The sequence below is a fragment of the Notamacropus eugenii genome, chromosome 2, assembly GCF_028372415.1.
Source record: "Notamacropus eugenii isolate mMacEug1 chromosome 2, mMacEug1.pri_v2, whole genome shotgun sequence".
Taxonomy (NCBI): Eukaryota; Metazoa; Chordata; class Mammalia; order Diprotodontia; family Macropodidae; genus Notamacropus; species Notamacropus eugenii.
In genome coordinates, this window is record NC_092873.1 from 510,533,716 (window position 1) to 510,557,572 (window position 23,857).

General features: G+C 45.0%; 1 protein-coding gene across 10 annotated transcripts in view; it reads left to right on the forward strand.

Annotated features, from left to right (window-relative positions):
- The window catches only part of ELAVL4 (ELAV like RNA binding protein 4), a 140,018-nt gene that overhangs the window by 71,625 nt on the left and 44,536 nt on the right, over positions 1–23,857 (forward strand). For all 10 annotated transcript variants that reach the window (XR_011975802.1, XM_072649385.1, XM_072649392.1 and 7 more), the window contains one exon: positions 7,315–7,555. Coding sequence is in view for 9 of the 10 variants with exons in the window: in XM_072649392.1 (XP_072505493.1) it covers positions 7,315–7,555 (241 nt within the window). In the remaining variant the exon portion in view is untranslated. The remainder of the gene's footprint in view (positions 1–7,314; positions 7,556–23,857) is intronic.

Below are 23,857 nucleotides of genomic sequence, written 5' to 3' on the forward strand. Positions count from 1 at the left end.
GCAGATATGATGATATGCTTAGAGAATTCCAAAGAATCAAGTAAAAAACTACTTGAAATAATAAATAACTTTGGCAAAGTTTCAGGTTACAAAATATACCCACATAAATCATCTGCATTTCTATGTATTACTAACAAAGCCCAGCAGCAAGATGTAGAAAGAGAAATCTTATTTAAAGCTATGGTAGACACTATAAAACATCTCTCTGTGTGTGTTTAAATAAGAGGAAAGCGAGGGTGAAGTTAATGTGCTGAGTACAACTAATTAGCCATTCCCATCATTGACATCCCTAGTGACAGGATTGGAGTGCCTTCATCCTTATGCATAGCGCTCCCAGCCTGTCTCTTTCTTATTACATGGAGTGAATTGAAAAGGCTTAAAGCTAGGCTTTTCACCAGCTCTGCCTGCTCAGGACTGTCTTTCCCCAGACCTTCCCATTATGAGCTGCCCTCTTGATGGTTACTGGGGGGACAAGGGACAAGGGACAAGCGGGGGCGGGGGGGAGGGGGGACGCGGTTAAAATGCATTCAACAGTGAAATTGACTGTGAGAGTTTTAGTAAATACTGTCATGCTTTGGAAACTGATGTATTTATTTAAAATGAGAGTTTGAAGATAGAAACATGCCAAAGTGCCTGGCCTCGAGGAGTTTGCCCCCAGCGCTGACTTCAAGGTGAGGCAGGGCCTGCTGTTCAGTTCTGGCCTCGCCCCAGGCTTTGCCATTAGGGAACATTTCATGAATACTTGCTGAGTTTCTGCTAAGCTGGGTACAGTGGTTAGACAGGTAGGTACTATTATCTCCACTGACGCAAACAGGTATAGTGACTTGTTCATGGTCATACAGCTAGTATGACCTAAGTTCAAATCCAGCCTCAGATCTTCCTGACCCCCAGGCCTAGGGCTCTATCCACTGTGTCACCAGCTGCTTCTGAGGTGCTGTTTTTATCCTCATTTTACAGATGAAAAAATGGAGACCTAGAAAAGCTAAGTGATAAGCTCAGGATCACACAAATGTAGGATTCAAACCCAGGACTTCATGATTTCACTTCTAGTACTCTATCTTTTAGGTCTGGCTTCCTCACAGAGTACCTACTACCTGTCAACTCTTCACTCATTGTGTTGTGTGTTCATCCTCCGTTGCTGAAGAAGACCATGCCATCAGAGAAATGATGACATGATTTGCACTTGACTTTGTTTTGAGTGAGGGAGGGCTGTGCAGGTCACCTGCCTCACTTCTCCTCCAGAGCCATCTGGATCCAGTGACCAGATATTCATCAGGATGACTGGAGATGACCCAGGATGAGGCCATTGGGGTTAAGTGACTTGCCCAAGGTCACACAGCTAGTGAGTGTCAAGTGTCTGAGGTGATATTTGAACTCAGGTCCTCCTGACTCCCGCACTGGTGCTCTATCCATTGCACCACCTAGCAGTCCCATTACTCCAGTTACCATTGCGCTGAAATGCTGGATAAGCACCAGGCAACATCAGTAGCTCCAGGACTTCCTCACTGTAAGGAAAGCAGAGATGAAAAATAGCATTATCCCTGCTGTCAGGGAGCTCTCACTTCAAAGTAGTGTATGTGAAATACATGTCTGATGCATTGTGAACACTCTCTTGGACAGACTGGTGATGCCCATGGCCCCTTTCTCAGGATCATGTTTTTAAGTAATTGAAGGAAATGTAAATTTCAGTTAGAAACTAGTGAAAATAAAGATGTAATTTTTTTCCCATCCAAGGTCACAGACCCCCCTGAAATCTATCATTGGACCCCTTAGGGAGGGGAGTTTCCATGACCACAGGTTAAAAGTCCCTACTCTCTTTCTAACCCCTCACTTGGAAGTAGAGTAGTTTCTAGAGAGTTCTTCTCTCGGTACATTGGACAGAGCCATGGATCTAAGAGTGGAGGTTCTGGGTTTGATTCTCTGAAGGACTGGGAGAGACCTCTGAGATTTTCCTGGTGTAGCTTCCTCTTTGTATAGATGAGGGAACTGAGGCTGACAGATGAAGTGATTTAACCAGGATCACACAGCTGATTAGTGTCTGAGGTGAGATGCAAATCTGCATCTTCCTGACTCATGGATATTATGCAATACCCACATGTAGTGGGATGCCTTAGATGTCTGTGATTTCTTTCCATTATCTCAGTATATTTGGACCATCAAATGTAGCAGAATGAGTTTCTCTTCTCTTTAAAGGACATGGGGAAATGGGAATCTTTTGTTTAAAAAAAATCCCTTTACAAATTATGGATTCTTCAGTTGTCCATTGGGTCATCTCTGTCACATGAATTACCTTAAAAATCCCATCCTCTTGTCATCTGAGATGATAAAGTCAAACACTTTACTCAGATATTTTGGTAGATGCCTTAATAAGGAACATCTCTATACCTCAGTTTATCTCTAGAATGGAATTTCTTAGGATCTTTCCTCAGACACTTGGTAAATGAAATCAGGAAGCTTTTAGGAGGTGTTTGGGGGGATAGAAAGGAAAGGAGGCAAGGTCTGAAAGGATACCTGAGACCACCTGTGCTGGGCCCTAGAGGTGGAAAGAGGAATTTGAGGGGGATTGTGTTTGATAGGACTTAATAGATTGGTCAGCCCTGCCATACTGAATTTGGGTTAATTCTGTTTTGACTTGATTAAAAATGATGATTGTATGTGTATATGTGTGTATCTGCATGTGCGAGGATGCATGAGTGTGTTGTTGGGTGTTGGTGGGTCCTAACTCCAGGAAGCAGGACAAGTAGGAAATGAAAGAGCTTAACAGAAAGCTGGAGACAGATATCTGGAAGAGGAAATACCTCCTTTCATCACTTTAATTTTTTTTAAAACTTTCTGTGGTCATACCCATGTGCCATATGTGTATTCTGATGTCCAGGATTCGCCTCTACCTGGCTTCAGCCTCGAGAACCTTCCCTTCCCTCTTCTCCCCCAGTGACCTTGTCTCAAGGGCAGACCAGCAGACAGGAACTGAAAACCAGTCTTGGTTTCCTGACAACGCTGGGGAAAGAAAGGGAGCTGAAGGCAGGCAGGGGAGGCCCTACTATTATCTCTTCCTCAATGCCTGTGCCCTTTCTTTGCCCCTTGATCTGGAGCTGCCCCTGGGAGGCTGCAGGGGATGTGAACTCCCCAGAGAAGAAGCACATGATGGAGGCAGCTGAGCCCTTAGCTCCTTATAGGCCCAAATAGATCAATATGCTGTCATGTCTCTCTCCTCCCCACCCTGACTTTCCACTTTTCTTCCTACCTCGGGAGACTTTCCTTCTTCACTCTTTGTAAGATTGGAAAGAAAAGTGGAATTAGGTGAGACACCATGTGTAACATATTTTACAAACCTTAAAGCACAATAGAAATGCTGGCTATTATTAAAAGTAGGTGCTTGGGAGGGTGAGAGATGTCAATTGGTCTATCAACAAGTATTGATTAAGTGCTACTCTGGGCCATGCCATTGTCCCTGGCATTAGACTCCTTGCTGTCAAAGAGCTTCCATTCTCAATTTGGTGAGAGGTGGAGGGACTACATGGAACATTTAGAGGGAGGACGAGGCAGCTTCTGATGTCCCTCTTAGTCCTGAAATGTTGTGATACCATGGAGTCCTGGGGTAATGACTACATGTTTAGGATTCAGCATCGGGCAAGTCAGTCTATTTAAAACAGACTGCCAGCAAGAAAGCAACGTTGGCCTTTGATTACCTGGACTCCAACAAGGGTAGTAGTGGGGAGAAGTTATAACTGGCACTTAAAAAAAGTGTGTGTGTGTGTGATAGAGAGAGAGAGAGAGAGAGAGAGAGAGAGAGAGAGAGAGAGAGAGAGAGAGAGAGAGAGAGAACGAACCTAATGTGGTGTAGCAAGCACTGTGATCATAGGACTTAGAACAAGAAGGGAAAGGATCAATTTCTTAAAGAGACAGAGAAAGGGACAGGCCCTGAGATAGAAGTGAGATGCCCAAGGTCATATAGATAGTAAGTAGGTGTAAGCCACAAGCTCAGAGGCGTCTGATAGTCTGGGACATGCAGCCTCACTCAGTAGGCCTGGCTCTCTGAAACTTCTCTCTGCCTAGTTGCTCATATACAAGATGTGGGGTCTCTCAGGCTCAGAGGTCGAGAGCTGGAAGGGATCAAGAGACCATCCTATCCAACCCCTTTATCTTCCTAAGGGGAAAACTGAGGCCCAGAGAAGGGAAATGACTTGCACCAAATCACACAGATTTGAGAGTCCCAGATAGCTGGGGATTTACCCTGTGTCTATCTATCTTTGTGTTCACTGGGTTATATTGCTTGAGAGAAAGATGTTATACTTTTGGGGTTTTCTTGAACTTTGCCACATCATAGAAGAAGTGAAGGAAGGTACTCTAGGAGCCATGAAGTCCAACACCTCCATTTTATAGATGTGGAAACTGATGCCAGAGAAGTAGTGGCAAGCATCAGAGGTGACTTCCTGGCCAGGGATCTTTCCACTGTCCCTTCTTGGTTTTATGGCCATACCCTGGAGCCTCCAGCTCAGCCCCCTGTCCTCAAACTTTGGGTCACAGGTCCCGAGGCATGGGGTATCAGATGGAGTCGAGACTAAAGGTAACTCTTCAGGAGTACCATTGACAGGCTGGGCATATGGTGCTTGTTGTTTTCCCTGTGTCAGAGGAGAATTTTCACTGCTCAGCCAGCCTCCCCTCATGACCAGCAGTATGTTTGCCAAGACTGCTGACATCAGGAAAGCTAGCTAGCTGTATGTGACCATAGAGGGGAGGTAACTTAACTAACTTGTGACCACCATCCAGGCTCTGTCTGGTGAATGGATCGCCCAAGCTGCTGCAATGACACTTCAAAGCACGTCTCCTCCCCAAGGTCAGGTGCACTTTCATCTACGTGTCCAGAGGAGGCATTATGTCCCTGATCAGCTTAGGGTAGGTTGACCTGCATGGCCCCTGTGGTCTCTTTAAAGGGAGCATTCAGGATCCTGAGAAGCTCCAAAAAGCTGTTTTCAGGAAGCAGGAGCTTTAGTTCCCTGACACAGATATTTGATTTATAAAAAGAGGGTCTCCCTGCGAGTACAGTGAGCAGATGGAGCCAGGTAGGCCCCCTCATCCCTTGGTAACTGTAGCAGTCTTCAAATGAATCCCAAAGGAACTGAGACCCCAGCACCCTCCCCGTACATCTGAGAACCTCATTCTCCCCTTCCTACATACATTTTTTCTTAGTACATCCTGATGGAGGTGTTAAAGGACCACTGTCTTTGTTTGATGCTATCACCCTGAGTTAATTACATCTTCATCCTTACACATCTCACATCTGGAGAACCAACCTCTGGCTTGGATGTGCCGTCCTTTCATCACTGGGGTGTCTGCTGTCTGGGCTTCTGGAGACAAAACTGTTTGAATGTAGAAATATGGTAGGGAAGAAGATGTACAGCTGATTACAGTTTTTGGAAGTGTATTTTAACTGGAAATAGAGGAGACTGAGGTGCTTACCCTTCCCTTTCACAAAGTCAAAACAATAGCTATGAAGTAGCATGTTTGACAGATGCTCCAGTTGTCCAAAAGCACTCAGGAAGTGTTGGATCATGTATGGGGTAGAGTTCAGCCTTATTTAGAAGGATGGTGGAGACTTTATGTTTTATATTATTTTATTTTAAATTTATATTACTTTGTAAATGCTTGTTTGCTTTGAGTTCAGTTGAGTCTATTCAGAGCGCAAAGAGTTCTGAACTAAGACCTGGTATGTCACCCTGACTGTATGGCAGCTAGCTGTGTGATCTTGGGGAAGTGACTTGCCCCCTCTGAATGCCTGTTTCCTCCCCCATAAGACTGGCATAATTTTTGGCCTGTTTGCATTGCCTGCCTCCCTGGGCACTTTGTCAACTCTGCACTCCTGCACCAAGGTGAATTACTGTTATTCTCTCATGCTTCTCACATTGTTACTGTCATCACTACCATTCCTGTTATTACCAGGAGCGGGGGGAGTCTGATGGGATACTCTTATTCCGAGTCACTTTGTGTTCAGCCTCAGTCCGTTTTTAGGAGGAGGACCGACCTGTACCTAGAATGAGACCAGGAGAGAAGTTTATCTTTTGTGCTGATGCGCTTCTCTGGCCTTGGGAGTTCTCTCTGAACCTTAGTTTCTTCATTTGTAAAACACTTGCTGTCTTGATCTCACAGGGTAGTAGTAAGCAAAGAGACTTTTTATTTGCAGGGTTCTTGTATAAAGGAAATGTTAATGATGATAATGGTCATTAGCACAATGAAAATGATATGATTTCCTCAATGGCAGCGACTTGAAGAGAAGGCATGACTCTTTTGCTTGACCTCTGCCCCCTCAGGACTAACAGGTCTTTCCATCTGACATGCAGCTGAAGCTGTCTGGAACTGTCTGACTTCTCTGTTTGTATACTTGGTGCTTGTCACAGGACTTTGTTTGTATATAGTAAGTGCTTAATACATGCTTTTTCATTCATTCATAGTTATATAGTCCAGAGACAACTAAACAAAAAAGAATAATAGGAAAGCTACTTGCCCAGCATGGTTTCCATTAGAAAAAACATCGAGACGTGGAAAGAGGGCAATGATAATAATGACCATGCCATTATTTTATATGATCATGATCTCATTGTCCTCATGGGCACAGAAATGCCAGGAAGACAGTGGTTGGAGAAATCATCCGATGGCCCTTAGCAGCTGCTCCCATCATCCTCCCGCCATGATTTTGGGAATGGGGCTCAGGTGCTCAGAGGTCCCCATACAGAATGGTGCCTGTTGACTCTGTCATCTTTCTTTACAAAACATCTAATATCAAGTCTGATCTGTTTGGCACAAGTATGAGTGTGTGTGTGGGGGGGGATTTCTTCCCCCCCACCAGCTTTAATAGAACTATCACTTTAATCATGGTTATTACTTTATGTTTTAATTATAATTTGGTGTGGCTTAAGTGTACATTTCTGCAAGTGATTATGTAATGAAAACAGGAATTAGCTTTTCATTAAAAAAAACTAACAAGAGATCTTCCCCCAGCTTTTCTCTCTGTTCTCTGTTCGGAGTCTCCAGACGGGCCTAAAAAGAACATGTGGAATTGAATATTATGGTTCAAAAAACAAAAAAGATCCTCAGTTGACATTTTGTGTGTATGAATATATGTGTATATGTATACATGTGCACATGTGCTCATGTATGTATATGGCTGTGCACCTTACCATGTATGTGATAAGTAGTTAACAAGTGGATTGATTTGTGTTTGAATGCGTTCTCTTAAAAAAAAAAAACTCCTAGAAGAGTGATTTGATGATGCTTTTTGAAAGGTGACAAGCTTATTTTAAAAAATTTTTTATTTAGATAATTAGCACCATGGAGCCTCAGGTATCAAATGGCCCTACATCCAACACGACCAACGGACCATCCAGCAATAGTCGAAACTGCCCTTCACCCATGCAGACCGGGGCCACCACTGACGACAGCAAGACCAATCTCATCGTCAACTACTTGCCCCAGAACATGACCCAGGAGGAGTTCCGGAGCCTCTTTGGCAGCATTGGGGAGATTGAGTCCTGCAAACTTGTGCGTGACAAGATCACAGGTACGTGCTAACCCTTGGGGGACTGTCATCTCCAGCTAGAAGGAATGCCTTTGATTCCTTGGATGTCCCCTCATAAACAGAACACTCACTGCATGTCCCTCAGACCGCATGGTGATTTTCTGTGCTGGAACGGTCCATGGTCTGGGCCTGGGCCATCTGGGGGCCATTGAAAGTCTCCCCAACTTGAATTGACTTAGGCCCCTGACCAGGTGTACTGGAGGTTTCATCCTTCTTCATCTCTTTGCTCCCAGCCTTATCTTCCCTCCATCATTCCCCAGATATTGGCATGGGGAGCTCCTTTACAGAACACTTGGACGAATGGTTACTTGGCCTCCCTCAGCTGCCTGTGGGAACGGCTCCCCCGACCCCCCGTTACATCTGTATTGTTATGCCAGACCTGGGTGACCCTGCTCTGGTAGGGAGACTAGGGGCTAATATAATAGTATTATAATTATTACTAATTTTTAATTAATTACGTATTATTAATAATTTGTTATCAAAGGGTGCTTTGACATTTACAAAGTTCCTCACAAGGATCCTGGAAGGTAGGAAATCATCTTATCCCCATTTTAGAGATGAGGAAATTGACATTCAGAAAGCTTAATCAGTTGCCCTTCAAGTGACTGGTCTTCTTGTCCCCTACATGTGACACTTCTGCTCTTGCGCACTGTTCCCCATGTCTGGAAAGTGCTCCTGCTTCCCCTCCCCCCCTCCCCCACCACTTCACAGGGCACCCAGCTGCCTTCAAGATTCCCTCGCAGTGAGCACTTCCCAGGAGACCTTTCTTCATCCCCCTTAGTTACTAGTGCTTCCCACCACTCAGTAATGACCTTGTGTTTGTCTTGTGTATGTTTTGTGGAGAGAGGGACTGGGAGGTAAGAAGGCCTGGATTTATTGTGTCCAACAAATGCTGGCTGTATCACCCTGGGCGAGTGACACACACAGACACACACACAGAGACACACAGACACAGAGAGGCACACAGACACACACAGACACACAGACGCACACACACACAACATCCCCCTGGAAGCTTTCTTCCTTTCTCTTTCCCTTCTTCCTTCCTGATCCTTCCTTTCTCCCTCCTTCCATCCTTCCTTTCTTTCCTTTTTCTGTCTCTCTCTCTCTATGTGTATATATATATATATATGCATATGTATGTGTGTCTATATATATATAGACACACATATATACATATATACACACATACACATATATAACTCCATGTCCTAAAAAGAGATGTTTCCTATGTCTACATGTATTTTTGTATGCACACACACATATGTGTGTGTGTATTTTTTTTTTTAGCATTGTAGGCATCCTAAGATAAAGCACAGCAAACTACAGCCCACAGCCAAATCCCATTGTCTAGAAGTGGTCAGTGGAGGGGAATCTTGAGGAAGATGGGTGTCCTAAAAGGTGAAGGGAGAGGCAGAAGCACTTTCCAGACATGAGGGACAGTCTGTGCAAGGGCAGAAGTGTCATACGTAAGGGACAAGAAAACCAGTCCCTTAATAGCAAGTCAGGTAAGCTCTCTGAGTATCGGTATTTGTATGGCCTGAGCCAAGAGTGACTTTATATTTTCAAATAGCATTTTATTGTTTATTAAAGCATGCGAACCATTCTCAGCTCGTGGGCTGCACAACGTCCAAACCTGCTGGATTTGGCCCTTGGGCCGCAGCTCACTGACCCGTGCTCTGAGACACTAAGTCCCAGAGAATGTGACCATCTGCAGCGGTAGGAAAGCTTTGTCTTGGAGCTCCCCACATCACTGAGATCATGGACTTGATCCCTGTCCCTGTATTCCGTGCATACGTAGGTGTGCGCACGGCTTCCTTTGATGCAGTGTACACTCTTGGAGGACAGGGGCATTTTTATTTTGTTTATTTGATCTCTATCTCCTGTAAGGGCTTAGTAAATAATTACTTGTTGGTTGGCTGATTGAGGTCACACAATGGATTAATTAGTTGAGGTCGCACAAGGAGTAATTGGCAAAGGTAGGATTTGAACCAGGGCCTCTTCCTCCAAAATCTATTGCTCTTCTAGTAAAGTCATGATGCAGAATCAAGTTTACTCCCTCAGGAATGGTCTTGAGGTAGCCCAGATGCTTGGCAACATTACTCACCATCACCAGTTGCCTCTTGGAGAGCTCCAGCTGGATGTCCCGTAGGCATCTCAGACTCAGGCATCCCAAAACAGACCTCATCTTTCCCCCACTTTCACGTTTCCTATTACTGTCTTGGACGTCACTCAGGTTCATCACTTGGGCTCATCTCCCACCTTTTCTCACTCATTCAAGTCAGCCAATCAATTGCTCAATCTTGTAATTTCTTTCTAATATATTGTGTGTATACGTATATACATGTGTGTCTAACATCCATATATAAAACATAACATGAATATGTATATATGTAATATATTTATGTATCTTCTCTCACTCAGCCACCAACCTAATTCAATATTCCTAGACCTTCCTCACCTTTTACATAGACTGTTGCAATAGCACTCTGACTCGTCTTCCTGCCTTACATCCCTCTCGACTCTTATCTGTGGCCAAAGTCATCTTCCTTAAGTTCAGGCTTGACTCAGTTGCCCCTTGTACTCAGTAAGCTTTGGTGCTCCCCTGTTACCTCTAGGATCAGACTCCTCTCATTCTGGTCCCTGGCTGTGTTTTCTGTCGCCTGTCTCCACTCTCTCTCTCTGGTCCAGCTAATAAGACCAGGAAGAGGCCACCCTGTGGAAGGTTCAGGATGCTTTCATCTCCAGACCTCTCCAAGGGGAAAGGGCCTGTCTGTGGCTGACGTTACCCAAGATGCCCGATTTTGCCAGCGTGGGTGTCCGGTGATTCAGATCACACTCTTCTCCCCTAGTCTTGTGTTACATGCATCCTTGTGTTACTCTCGTAAATATTATGCTAACCCCTTTGTCATCTTACCCCTTTCACTCATGTCAACACAGTGGTACAACACAGTTGGCTGTGTTGTCCCAAATAAATCTTGAGGAGAGCAGCAAGTGTTGAGTCAAATTAAAATCATAGCAGAATTGTTGGCTCTCAGAATAGGGTCAGGGCCTGATGCCCCTTACTCAAAAATTCTTCCTAAACCATCTTGTCAAAAAAAAAAAAAAAAAAGAAGATGGGGGCTAGGTTTGGAAAACTTGAGTCATCCTCACCTGAGATAATCTTATTTCCATCCTTGAGGGCTCTTGGTCCATTAGACTGTGAACACCTTGAAGGTGACTTCATCTCTTATAGCTTTTTTTGTATCCCCGGAGCTTACACAGTAGCTTCTTACTAAATGTTTACTGACTGACTGGGATTCCATCCGGGCAGGTCCTGCTTCCATAAACACTCATCACAGTTCCTCTGTGATTTCAAAGATAGTTTTCCAAAGTGGCGGCAACAATTTGCCGAACTACAACTTGGGGATGAAACTGAACTCACTTGTGTCATATAAGCATTTATTAAGGTCATGCTGTATGCCAAACAACGTACTGAGCTCTGGGGATATAGAGAGGAAAGAGAACCACAAGTGTCGCCTGCCCTGCCCTGAAGAAGGCTACAGTCTGCCCCTGCCTTACAGACAGTAAGCACTTGATCTGTCCCCAGGCTAGAGATCGAAGCCTTCAGACTGCTGTGTGGCCTGCCATGGCCTTTGAGGGCTCAGGGTCATACTCTCAGAGCGGTCAACACATCGATAGAGGACATAGTGCTTATTAATAATAAAAATAACAACAGTGATGGCATCCATTTCTCTGGAGCCTTGAGGCTGGATATAGAATGATCCTGGACAAATCCAGCTTCATCTGTGTTCTCCTCTAGAAAGTCATTATTTAAGAAGGCACCCTTTCTAATTCAGGACCACCTGCCCCTACCTGCTGGGTTCTTGGTGTACATTAGGAATTGCTTCTCCATGGTTCCTTCAGGCTTCTGGAGCTGGACAGTTTTCTTGAAATTCCTATTCATGATGGTGTTCTTCTTTTCCAAAGACACATGTTGAAACAAGCAGACTCCTTGACTGAGAGCATGTTGATTTGGCTCTGCATTGGGGAGAGGGGAATCTGGAAGGGAGTGACAACTTCCAAGACAGCCTTTAATTTGGTATACAAAACCCAAATTGTTAACTTTGGTTCCACTGAGTTGTTTTCCCAGCACAAGCAGAGATATGCAGGAACATCTGAGCTTAAAGAGGAAACTAACAGGTTGAAAGAGGAAATATAATTCAGGCATAAAGTTATAATTATGTGGGCTTTTTTTTTTTTTTTACTTAAGGGGGGTTATGGGGTGGGTGGAGAATTTTATTTGCAGAGAACTGGCGGAAACGAGACAGGGAAATATAGGGAGACCAGAGATGTTTGCCCTCATTTGATTGCGATGTTTAATAAAAGCAGTTGTAAAGTGTGCTTATTAAATTCTTCATTTACACTACCTAATTAATTCTAGCATTTTAAATTAACGGTGAAACTGGTCCCTGCTGTACCATTCCATTGAAGCCAAGTGTTCTGTCCTCCCACCCAGTGGTTTGAGTTTAATTGGCTTCCCTCAAAAGTCATGGAAGAAGGGTGAGATGGGACTGGGGGACCAAGCCAGGCTGGGCCAGAGGGGGGATTATTTAGGAGGGAGAGAACGCTTCAGTCTGAAAATGGTGCAGTTGCCAGTGGGAGACCAGGTCCCTGTACTGCGGCTGGTACAAGCTGGGGTACAGATGAGATGTCACCCCAGATAGTTCAGAGTAAAGTTAGATGATATCGTGTTTATCTCAGATCATCTTGCTCTTGCTCCCTTGCTTGGATTGTCTTCCTTTGACATCTCCCCTAATTCTTTGAACCCTGATCTTGTGAGGCTCCAAGAAGGGAGGTGGTTTTTTCCTGAAAGGTATTGAAGGTCTCTGCAGAAATCTTGAGTCCTTCTGAATCACATGCTGAATGTGGGCTTTCTGAGCCTCTTTGGGCCCTAGATGATCATCTCTTGAAAGATGCAGAGACAAGATGACTGACCTTGGTTTGACCTGAGTTTGAATCCTGTCCCTGACCCTTCCTAACTATGACCCTGAGCAAGACCCTCAGCTCCCTCCCCCATGAAGTGGCAAGGTTGGGTCAGATAGTTCCCTCCTGCTGTAAATCTGTTCTGGTTGGTTTCTTCGACCAACAGAATTCTAATCATTGTTAGGCATTTCTATGGGCAGTGTTTTCAACAAACTAGTTGTAGAATTGGCCATCAACTGACCCCCCAGCACTGCCCATGCATGGTTGTAATTGAAAATTCACTATGGGATATCTCATGGGTACATACTCTAAGGTTAAAATTCAGAGGAGTCTCCCAAGGGTCTTAGAGCTTAGGAACATGGGAATCTCATGCTGTGTCCTGTATAGACTGTCCTTCTCTTGGTTTCTTCTTCTGTGTTACTCCCTTGTGTTATAAAATGCCATTTGAACCTCTGGCCAAACGCATCCAGTTTTTGCTAATGTCACTTTAAACTGGGTCATAGATAAATTTATATGAAGATACTCAAAAACAGCTGTATTTATTCTGTGTCCCCAAGCGCTCCAAGGCAGTGTGGCAAGAATCCTGGCCTTGGAGGCAAAACCTGGATTCGAAGCTTGTCTCTCTGTCCCTTTTTTGTTACACAAATGTAGACAGTCCCTTCCCCTTCTCTCGGTCTTGGTTTGGGGACTGGGCGAGGGGATGATGACATCTAAGCTCTAAATCTGTGATCCTGTATGATTTCAAAACATGGCTTTGAAGCTTCTTTCATCTTGGGGAGGTTGAGGCACTGAGAAGGCCCAGCCTGGTGTCTCACTGTTGTGACCACAGGTGTGTTTTGTGGCTTCTCAGAGTAAAGTACATGGGAGAAGGGTGCTTATCCCCAGAACCTAGGTGGTGGGAATGTCCAACTGCTTGGAGAAGGTGTAGGCTTCAAACTTTCTGTGGCCTGGGAGGCAGGGTCCTTTGTTTGCATCTGTCGTCCCTAGTAGAATGGAAAGAGAGGTGCTGTACCTTCTTCACAGGTGAAAGAATGCATCTGAAGAAAGCACCTGGGACTTTTTAAAGTGTTCTCTGAAGGCCGTTGTTAATAATACTAGGAAGAGAAAGACACGGTGCCTGCAAAGGAGAAAGTTCAGCATTTTTATACGTTTATACTCTAGTGTCTTTCCCGTTTAAGAACAAGTTCCTGACAGTAATTTGGTCTAAATGTTTGTCTGCTGGAAGTACTGGGCCTGGAGTCAGGAAGAGCTAGACTGGAATCCTTCCTCGATTGGTCAGCTGTCATCTTAAGTGCCTACATACCATGTGCCAGGAGCCCCCACACTCAGTGAACCACTTAACCCTCTGCAGATACTTAGCTGCTCTCTGGCCTAGGCCATTGGTCCTTTCATTTCTTTGGTTTTTCCAGCCAGTCCCCAGTCAAAGAGCTGCTGACTTTGTTTCTTCTACGCTGCTACTGAGAATCTTTTGTTGTGTTAAACTACATTTCTTTCTCTGATTTCTTGGGCTCCTTCCTTGTTGAATAACTCAGATTGTTAGGAGTTAATTTGAGGTGAAATTTGCCTCCCAGTAACTGCCTCCACTCTCCCCCAGTTACTCCTCATTCTGCCCTGGGGGCTAATCCTTCTCAGGAAGCCTCCCTCAGCAAGCATTCAACCCAAGTCTTCAGTTTTTCTAGGCTAAATGTACCCAATTTCTTCACCTAGCCCCCTGGGAAGTGGTTTGGAATCCTTCCTCATCTAGTTCATCTCAGCTTTCCCAGTGTATTTCCTAGCAAACCCTGCTAACACCACCCTCTTTTCTTCCTTCAGAAGGAAATCATGGTTTGTTCTAAAGCACCTAGTTTATTTTTATTAACATTTAATTTTAGTTTTTTCAGTAAACAAAAATCTATTTTCTCTCCCTCCCCCCATTTGAAAAAAAAAAGGAAGGAAAAACTGAAATCTTGTAACATAAGTATAGTTAAGCCAAGACAGATTCTCCCATTGACCATGCCCAAAAATGTATGCCTTACTCTGCCCTTCTCAGGCTGGAGGTGGGGAGCAGGCTTCCTCATGACTTCTGTTTTTTTATTCAGATATAATAAGTGTTGATTAAATTTCCTATGTGTAACCCAGTGAGAATAGTGGGCCCAGGGTCCACTTTGGACAAAATCAGGAAACCCCAAGGTAAAATGAAGAAGGGGCCGAGTGGGGGTTCGGAGCACCTGGGTCCAAATCCTTCCTAGAGTGACCTGAAGGAAGACACTCAGTTTCCTCACTGGTAAAATGAGGGGGTTGAACAAATGTCTTCCCTGTCTTCTCCTCTCTCTGAATCTTCTTGTCCTTTTTTAAGAAGCTGCGATGAAATTATAAAACTTCATTCATAAGTGTTTGTTCCGCTGAATGTAAGTAAGTTCTTTGAGGACAGGGGCTGTCTCACAGTTTGATTGGTATTCTCTGGATCTGGCACGTAGTTACTTCATTAAAGTTAATTAAACAAATATTCAGGCAAACAGAGAGCCATTTTCTACTTATCCCTTGGCTTCCTTTCTTTCAATACACGTCTTTCCCTTAATTAACAGAAATTTCAATGGAAAACCCTCCTTACAGAGGAAATTGGAATCAGTGTGAGACTCTGCCATTGAATGTAGTCAAAGATCTTCAATTTAAGATTATTAACTCTTACGAGGCCATTTTGGGAGGGGTCTTCTGGTGCCATGTTGGAGGTGTGGGCAGTCTTTTGTTGGTAGAATGAATCCTAGGATCATAGACCATTGATTAGAGCAGGAAGAGACATGGAGGACATTTAACCCAATCTTTCCATTTCACACAAGGGGAAACAACTTCATGGAGATGCCATGCCTTGCTCAAGTTTGAATAAGGAGAAAGCATCAGAGGCTGGATTTGAACCAATTAATTACCGTTGGGAATGATATTCCCATCAGCACTATTGTAGCCAGAGGGAATGAATGGAGGTTACCCACCGTATATATTCACTCAAGACTGGTGCTTGGACCCCATGTAGAGATGTCAGGCATGGCCTCTGTCCTCATGGACCTTATAGTAAACTGTTAACATTTATAAAGCTTGTTACAGTTTTTAATTCACTTGAGAAAACCCCAGGGCCTAATGGGACATGAACAGACATTAGAGAGGCAGGAAGCCTGTCAGATCCAAGGGGGGGAAGGAAGGGCTTGTTTCTATAGAGGAGAAGGGGGTGGGGAAGTTAGAGATGGCTTCTGGGAAGAGGTAGCATTTTAGTTGACCCCCAAAGGTCAACTGGAATTAAGTGAGGTTTACAATGATGAATGTGGGCCCCTGCCCTCAGAAACCTCACAGTCCAGAACAGGGACAGAGAGAAAAGACATTTAAACAAGTTGTCTGTAGTTTAAGTAAATACAGAGGCAGCTAGGCGGTAAAGTAGGTAGAACTCTGGACCTGGAGTCAGGAAGATCTGAGTTCAAATCTAGCTTCTGCTAATTATTAGATGTTGGGAAGGTCACTTAACCACTATCTGCCTCAGTTTCCTCATTTGTAACATGGGGATAATAATAGCACTGGCCTTAAAGCTGTTGTGAGGGTCAAATGAGAGAATATTTGTGAAGTGCTTTGCACAGTTGCTTATGTGGTACCATATAAATGTTAGCTATACATAAATTCCGTAGACATGGTCCAACAGCTAGTTATTCGCAGAGCTTCCTGCTAGGCTTTGTGTGGTCTCTCTGCACCAGGAAAATAGAAGGTGCCTCAGGTCAGGGGCTATTGATTTTTCGCTTTATGCTTCCAGCACTCAGCATAGTCTCTGACTGGTCATTGTTGAGTCATTGCAGTCATGTGCAACTCTCCATGACCCCATTTGGGGTTTTCTTGTCAAAGATACCAGACTGGCTTGCCATTTCCTTTTCTAGCTTATTTTACAGATGAAGAAACTGAGGCATATGGGGTTAAATGACTTGTTCAGGGTCACCCAGTTAGTATCTGAGACCAGATTTGAACCCAGGAAGTTGAGGCTTCTTGATACCAAGCCTAGTGCTTTATTCGCTATGGCTCCACCTAGTTGCGCTGACGCTTAGTAGGCTTGTTGATTAGCTGATTGACTCATGCAGAGGACAAGGTCATCACTGGCCCCCAGAAATTCCTGTGCTCTGGTGAAAGGCGCCCTGCATCAGGAGTCTGAAAAGCCTGCTTGAATTTATTTATGCCCAGTGCCAGATGACCGACCTTCCTAGAGAGGAATAATGGGGGCTGCTCACAGACTAAACTAAGGGGATGAGCTATGGTGCCCAGGAAGAGCCAGAGCTGGGAGTCAAGAGGCAAGTTGGCCTTGCATCTTAGTGCCCTTGGGCATGTCCTTAACCTCAGCCTTTTCTGCTGTTAAAGGAGAGGTTTACATCAGATAATCCCCAGAGCTTCAAAATCCTGTGAACATTAGAAGGTTCTGATGGGTTCTCAGGCAATTCTGCCCCAGCGCAGTGTCACTGTTCAGGCTGCCTCCTCAGCACACCCCAGAGGCCAAGTCGAATACAGAGTTGGATTTCTTAGGTGTCGATTGTTCCTATGTTTTGTGTTTTTTTTGTTTTTTGTTTTTTTAGCAATTTTTAGTAATTTCCCACTCAGTCGTAATCTCCTTGAGGGCAGGGACTGTCTTTTGCCTTTTTTTAACCCCCAAATTTAGCACAGTGCCTGACATATAATAGGAATTTAATAAATGTTTATTGACTATTTTTTACTCCAAGATTTGACCTCTTCCGTTTATGTGTGTGTGTACTCTTAAGAAATGAAGGGAAATGCATTTTAATATTATCCTCCCCCAACAGAAAATAGCTATGATACTATAAACCTTTTTTAAAAAAAGAAAAAGATGCGAACATTCCTACATATTAAAGCTAAGTCATAGAAGCATTTATCAAGCATTTACTACGTGCCAGGCAAATGTCTGGGGATTCAGACAAGGATTGTAGGTTTTGGTGAGCATTCAGACCAGTATTAGGGGCAAGGCCTGGGGAGAGATGAGATGAGAAGGATGTGAGAGTTAACTAGGCCCTCCCCCAGCATAGGTGGTGGACAGAGGGCTGGCTGTTTTTTAGCAAGGGCTGTTCTTCTTCTCTAGTCTGGGGGTCCTTGAGCATCTTCCCAGAGCCCCAGAATGTTACCCTCAGAAGGTAATGATGTCGACATTCTGTGTAGCTCTCAGAGTTTGGATGAGACTTTGGTATGTAATTTTATTTGATTCGTATAGTGATCCTGCCAGAAGTTGTTATTCTTCAACCAGTTTTAGAGAAGAGGAAACTTAAGGCCCAAGGATATTAATTGACTTGTCCAGGGTCATTGCATTGCAAGGAGGCCTTGCGTTGCAGGCAAGATTAGAACCCAGGTTTTTTTTGACACACTCTGCTGCCTCAAAGAGATCTTCTAGTTTGACCTTTTCATTTTACAGATGAAGAAACTGAAGCCAAGGGATGACACATCACTTATCCATGGTAACAAATGGCAGGACTTGGACCAGACTCCAGGTGTGTGGCTCTTCAGGTACCCTGAGCTTCATCCTATTGACTTTATTTTATAGGATGCTGCCTCAGAGCACAGAAGGCCCCACTTCCTCAATGAACGGCCAGGAGATACCCCCAGCTATTGATTAGTTAGAGGAATGTGTGTCTGTTTTGCTATCAGAAGGAGCTTCCTCAGGGAAAGGCAGTAGAATGGACCAGCCAAAAAGCCTATTTTGCTTCATGTATTTGAACATAAGCTTAGCAGGAGGGTGTTCTGAATTCTGGGGGAAGCAGGGGCCATTTCTATGTGCCTCATGGCTTGAACCACCTCTTTGCGCGTTCTTTCAAACAAAAGAATTTGGATTCCTGGGTCTGAGATGGGACAGGAAAGATGTTAGGTCTCCTGGATGACCACATCAGCAAGGCTGCCAGCCTGGATAAATGGGAACACCTGAGGTTCATTCTCTGGGGCACAGCTTCCCAACTCAAAGAGCCCTAAATGGAAACAGTAAGTAATTATGATGACTCCAAGAGCCCCATCATAAGCCATGTTGGGAGAGCTGCAGAGGCCTGGCACAAGCTGGGCCTGGAGGACCAGGCCTCTCCACAAGGCTAGCTATAGGCATGTTGGCCTCCAGCCCCCATCTCTCCTCCACCTCCCCATGAGCTCTTCTTTTGTGCCTGGCCTGCTTCCGGCAGGCACATCCCTGAAATCTCTCAGGACTTCTACATAGGACGTGAATCAGGCCCTGGTATTTTTAGGACTTTCTATTTCCGTATTTGAGCTGAGAGTTTGGTCCCTGATGCTTACTCGATCGCTTGCTTTCCCTGTCCCTGATTCTCCACCCCCTCCCCCCTTCCCCCACCTCCTCAAAAAACTCTCCTTTTCTGTGGTTGTGATTAGGGTGATCAGATTGGAAGTTCAATCCATCAGGAGATTCTGGTGGAGCCAGAGCTGCCCCCTCCCCAAGGCTTCCAGCAAACTCCCTCTACTTGCTGCCAGTGAGGGAGGCTGTATCCAAATCACTGGCATCCTTTTACGTCTTGGAAAAGGGAAAGTGATCGATTGGGCCAAGTCAGTGTCAGAGCTGGCATTTGAACTCCGGTCTTCTGATTCTACGACCAATAAGTTCTCATTATACTGCATCATATTCCCGTCTCATTTCCAGGCTAGGGTAAGATCAGGGACAGTTTCGTTTGCATTTTTCTATCCTCAATGTGCAGCACACAGTAGGTGCTTTGTAAATGTTAGTCAGGTTGGGTGAGAATGAAATGAATCTATTTTAATGTAAACTCTGGGCTTTTGTTTGTGTGTCCTCCTCAGTACAGTACCTGGCAGGCATTTATTGCCATAGTAGCTGCTTGATAAATGTTCATTAAACTGAGTTCAGTGGGCAGCGATGGTGATGAGAGCATTTATATAACACTTTGAAGGTCTGCAAGGTGCTTTTCAAGTAGTCTTACACCCCTACAACAGGACAGTTATGTCTGTGCTGTCATTATCACCCGCATTTTACAGATCAGGAAACTGAGGCTGAGAGAGGTGAAGCATCTTGCCCAGGGTAACATAGCTACTAAGTATCTGAGGCTAAATTTGAACCCAGGTCTTTCTGACTCCATGCCCCCTCACTCCGTGCACGACGGCACCACCTAGCTGCTCTCTCGCTCCCAGTAGGTGCTTACTATATTCTGAGTGTTGTCCCAGGTTCTGGGGGCTGCTAAGGAAAGCCTGTCCCAGCTCCCAAGGAGCTCCTGAGGGAGACAAGCAATCATGTACAAACAGGTACAGACAGAATCAATAGGAGATCACCTCTGAGGGAAAGACCCCTTGTGGAGGAAGGGGGCACAGCAGGCAGAGAGGAGGAGGAGGGAGAGCATTCCAGCAATGAAAGGTAGCCAGTGAAATGTCCCAGAGACCCAAAGAGTGAGGGAGGAGTGTGAGGAACAGGAAATTGACCATGTTTCTGGATTACCTGGATCAGATGTCCTTAAAGACCCAGGTGCACCACCCTCCACTGGGGCAGATCTCGGCCCTTCCGTGGCCCGCAGTTATCACTATGTGACTCCCCAACATGGTGAGCCTCGGTCCTCGAGACCTCTGGAGTATGGCAAACAAAAAATATTTTTGTCAAGAGTTTGCCAGTGTTGGGACAGGATGTTTCTGACGCAGTTTGTTACAAAACTGGCTGGACTTGGAGGAAGGCTTTATGGGACCAGGAATTGAGAAGACCCCTTGCATTCTGCCCTGGGTTCTCTCTCTTAAGAGCTGACCTTGTATAAATTATATCCCCTTTTTAGGTCCTATATTTCCTTCTTATCTATGAAATGAGGATGTTAGACCCCTGCCCTGCCCTATAGGGAAATGCTGTATTTGGGGGTAGAGGGTGATCCCCTTAGGGACTCAAAGGGACTTAGTAAAATCAAACTTCTTCCAGTGAGGCTCTGCTTGGATGAAATCTTTCCAGCTCTGTGGGGGCTCCTTCCCTCCAGCTGGCAGAACCTTGGTGCCCTCCCCACAGCAGGGAAGTATCAGAAGAAACTTGAGCAATGTCTTTCCCAATTTATCATTATTATTTTATCATTGATAATCATAAGTGGGATTTATGTAATGCTGTTACGCATGTGAACTCATTTGCTTCTCATAACAGCCATATGAGGTCGGGGTTATCTCCCTTTTAAAGATGAGGAAACAGGCTGAGCAAACCCTGGGTACCACAGCTAGCCCTCCATCCGCTGCCCCATTTTAAAGGAAATCTGATTACTGGCAGCTGCCTCAAGGCAAGCTCAACTGGGCACAGTTTACGAGGGTAACAAATATTGTAACTCAGAGGCCTTCTTTTACAGATGAGGAAGGGAAGGGTCAGGGACACAAAGGATGTACGTGACTCAGCCAGGCCCACCATTATAGGTATTCAGCAGCTTAGGGAGGGTTCCAACTCAGGTTTCCTGGGGGGCTGTGCCCCCAGGTCTGTTTCTCTGGCCTTTTGTTCTGTATCTATGTCAATTCCAGCTTGGACATCTGAGCTTCATCTCACCCTTCCATCCTAAATATTACTTATGTTTGGGCTGATCTGATTAAGCGCCTGCATATCTGGTCCAGGCTGGTCTTACTGAATTACATATTCCGGTCTGGAATGAAAGACTTTTCCTTTGTGCATTGGAAAAACTGGTTAGTGGATCCATCAGGGAGCTTAATTAGGAGGCTGTTTGAGGAAATAGGGGCTGTTTGAGTCATGGTGTGGGAGGGCTATGAGATGTCTCAGGGTGGAGCTGTTCCCCCAGGGCTGCCGAGGACACTGTCTGTCCGCAAGAAGATGCTTCTGGTCCCCTGAGCATCGGCATGTAGCAATTTAAGGACCAGAGCTCCAGACTGACCTAATTAGCAGGACCCCAGGTCATTGGGTGTGTAGTGTGTGTATGTGTGTGTGGGTGTGTAAGAAGTGGGAATTGAGTATTTATGTACCCCATTTTACAGGAGAGGAAACTGAGGCTAAGTGATGTACCCAACTTCACTGAGCAGGGGTGCCTAGACACTGATCTAATCATGTGACTCCTCTATTCAACCAACTCCAATGATTTCCTAGTACCTCTGGGATCAAATATAAAGTCTTTGATTTAGCTTTACAAACAACTGGCTCCAACCCACCTTTCTAGGCTCTTTGGGACATTAAGTCTCCTTTCTACAGTTTATGTATTCCAGACAAATTGGTCTCACCCAGGATGCTCCCATCTCCCGTCTCTGGGCCTTTGCACTGGCTGTCCCTCACACTTGGAATGCATTCCCTCCTTACTTCCACCGCACAGTTTCTATCTTCATTTTAGATGCAGCTCAAACCCCACTTTATACATGAAGCTTTTCCTGATGTCTCCAACTGCTTGTGTCTTCTCCCTCACAAACCACCTTGTGTTTAATAACTTTGCATGCATTTGAACTAATTTGGTATATATTTATGGGGTATGTATGTATACATATAGGGCAGCTAGTTGGTGCAGTGGATAGAGCACCAGTGCAGGAGTCAAGAGGATCTGAGTTCAGATCTCACCTTAGACACTTGACACTCACTAGCTGTGTGACCTTGGGCAAGTCACTTAACCCCAACTGCCTCATCCTGGGTCATCTCCAGTCATCCTGATGAATATCTGGTCACTGGATCCAGATGGCCCAGGAGGGAAAGTGCAGCTGGTGACCTGCACAGCCCTCCCTCACTCAAAACAAAGCCCAAGTGCAAGTCATGTCATCATTTCTCTGATGGCATGGTCTTCTTTGGCAACAAAAGACGAACACACACAGAATGTATACGTGGTCATTTCCCCCATTAGAATGTAAGTTCCTTGTAAGTAGGAATTGTTTCAGTCTCTGTACTTGTGTACCCACGGCCTGGCACATAGTAGGCACTTAATAAATCCTTTTTTAATTGATTGTGTTGGGGATGGAAGCTCAATTCCATGTGGACAGTCTCGGGCGGGTAAAGGTGGGAACTTCTAAATCTTAGAGTTCTCATGAGGCCCCCCATGAAGCACCAGGGAATCGAGAAGTGAGACCGAGCTATCTCGTGTATTTCCGCCTCTTCCCGTGAGAAACGTGATGGGAGGAGCATCCCCGCCCTCGAGACTGTCCCGGATCTGGGCACACCTATTGTTATCTAACAGGCATGGTATTCAGGTGCAAACTACATGGCCGGAGAGCTTAATTAGGGTCAGGAAAGCCTGAAGGCGCTCTTAGCTCGGAGGGGCCCTGACAGGACAGAAGGCTCACTTTTTCCTCTCTTCGCTCTCCCCTCCCCCTCTCTCCCCACTTACACTTCTGCTTCCAATCTCTTACTGTAAGATCTTTGCCTCCTTGGGAGATTTCTCTCTCCCTCCTAAGGAAGAGCTCCCCCTGCACATGTAACCAGGACCCTGAATAAAGCCTAACCCTTGTTCGACTCCGGAAAGTCTCTTCTCTCATACGTTTATCCGGTTTGGCCAACAGAAGACCTGGGACAGGTAAGGTAAGACTCGGGTAGCCCTCAGGCCTCTAGACCTGGCATGATTGCTTCCTCTTCCCCAAAGCTTTTGTTCTATTGTTTCAGTTGTGTCCAACTATTCCTGACCCCATTTGGGGTTTTCTTGGCAGAGATATACTGGACTGGTTTGCCATTTCCTTCTTCAACTCATTTTACAGAGGGGAAAACTGAGGCACACAGGGTTAAGTAACTTGCCCAGGGTCACACAGTTAGTAAAATCTGAGACTGGATTTGAACTCAGGTCTTCCTGACTGCAGGCCTGGTGCTCTATTCACTGCACCACCTAGCTGCCTCCTTCCAAAAAGCTATACCTCTGTTTTAACATAGCCCAAGAGCCTGTGAGGTTTGTTGGTGACCACTGTCAGTTGCTGTCCATCTTCACCTCCTTTATCTTCTGTGAAGTTGCCTTTTTGAATCCAAGTTTAAGACTTTACATTTATTCATATTAAGTGTCATGTTCTTAGCTTCTACCCAGTGTGTTAGACTGTCAGGTTTGGGGAGTCTTAATCTGTCATCCACTGTATCCCCCTCAGCTTGGTGTCATCTGTAAATTGGATGCCTTTTTCCATGTTGTTAATAAAAATGTGAAACACCCCAGGGTCAGGCACAAATCCCTTGGGCACTCCACTAGAGACTTCCTTCCATACTGACACTGACCCGTTAACACCTACTCTTTGAGTCCAACCATCTCATTCAACCAAGTCAAAATCCATTTAATTCAATTCTTGTCTGGTCCCCTTTTCTCCACCCTCTTTCCAAGAACAGTTCGAGACTCTTTATCAAAAAGCTTTATTGAACACAGTCAATATAGAAATATGTTTTCCGTGACTTCACGTGTATCA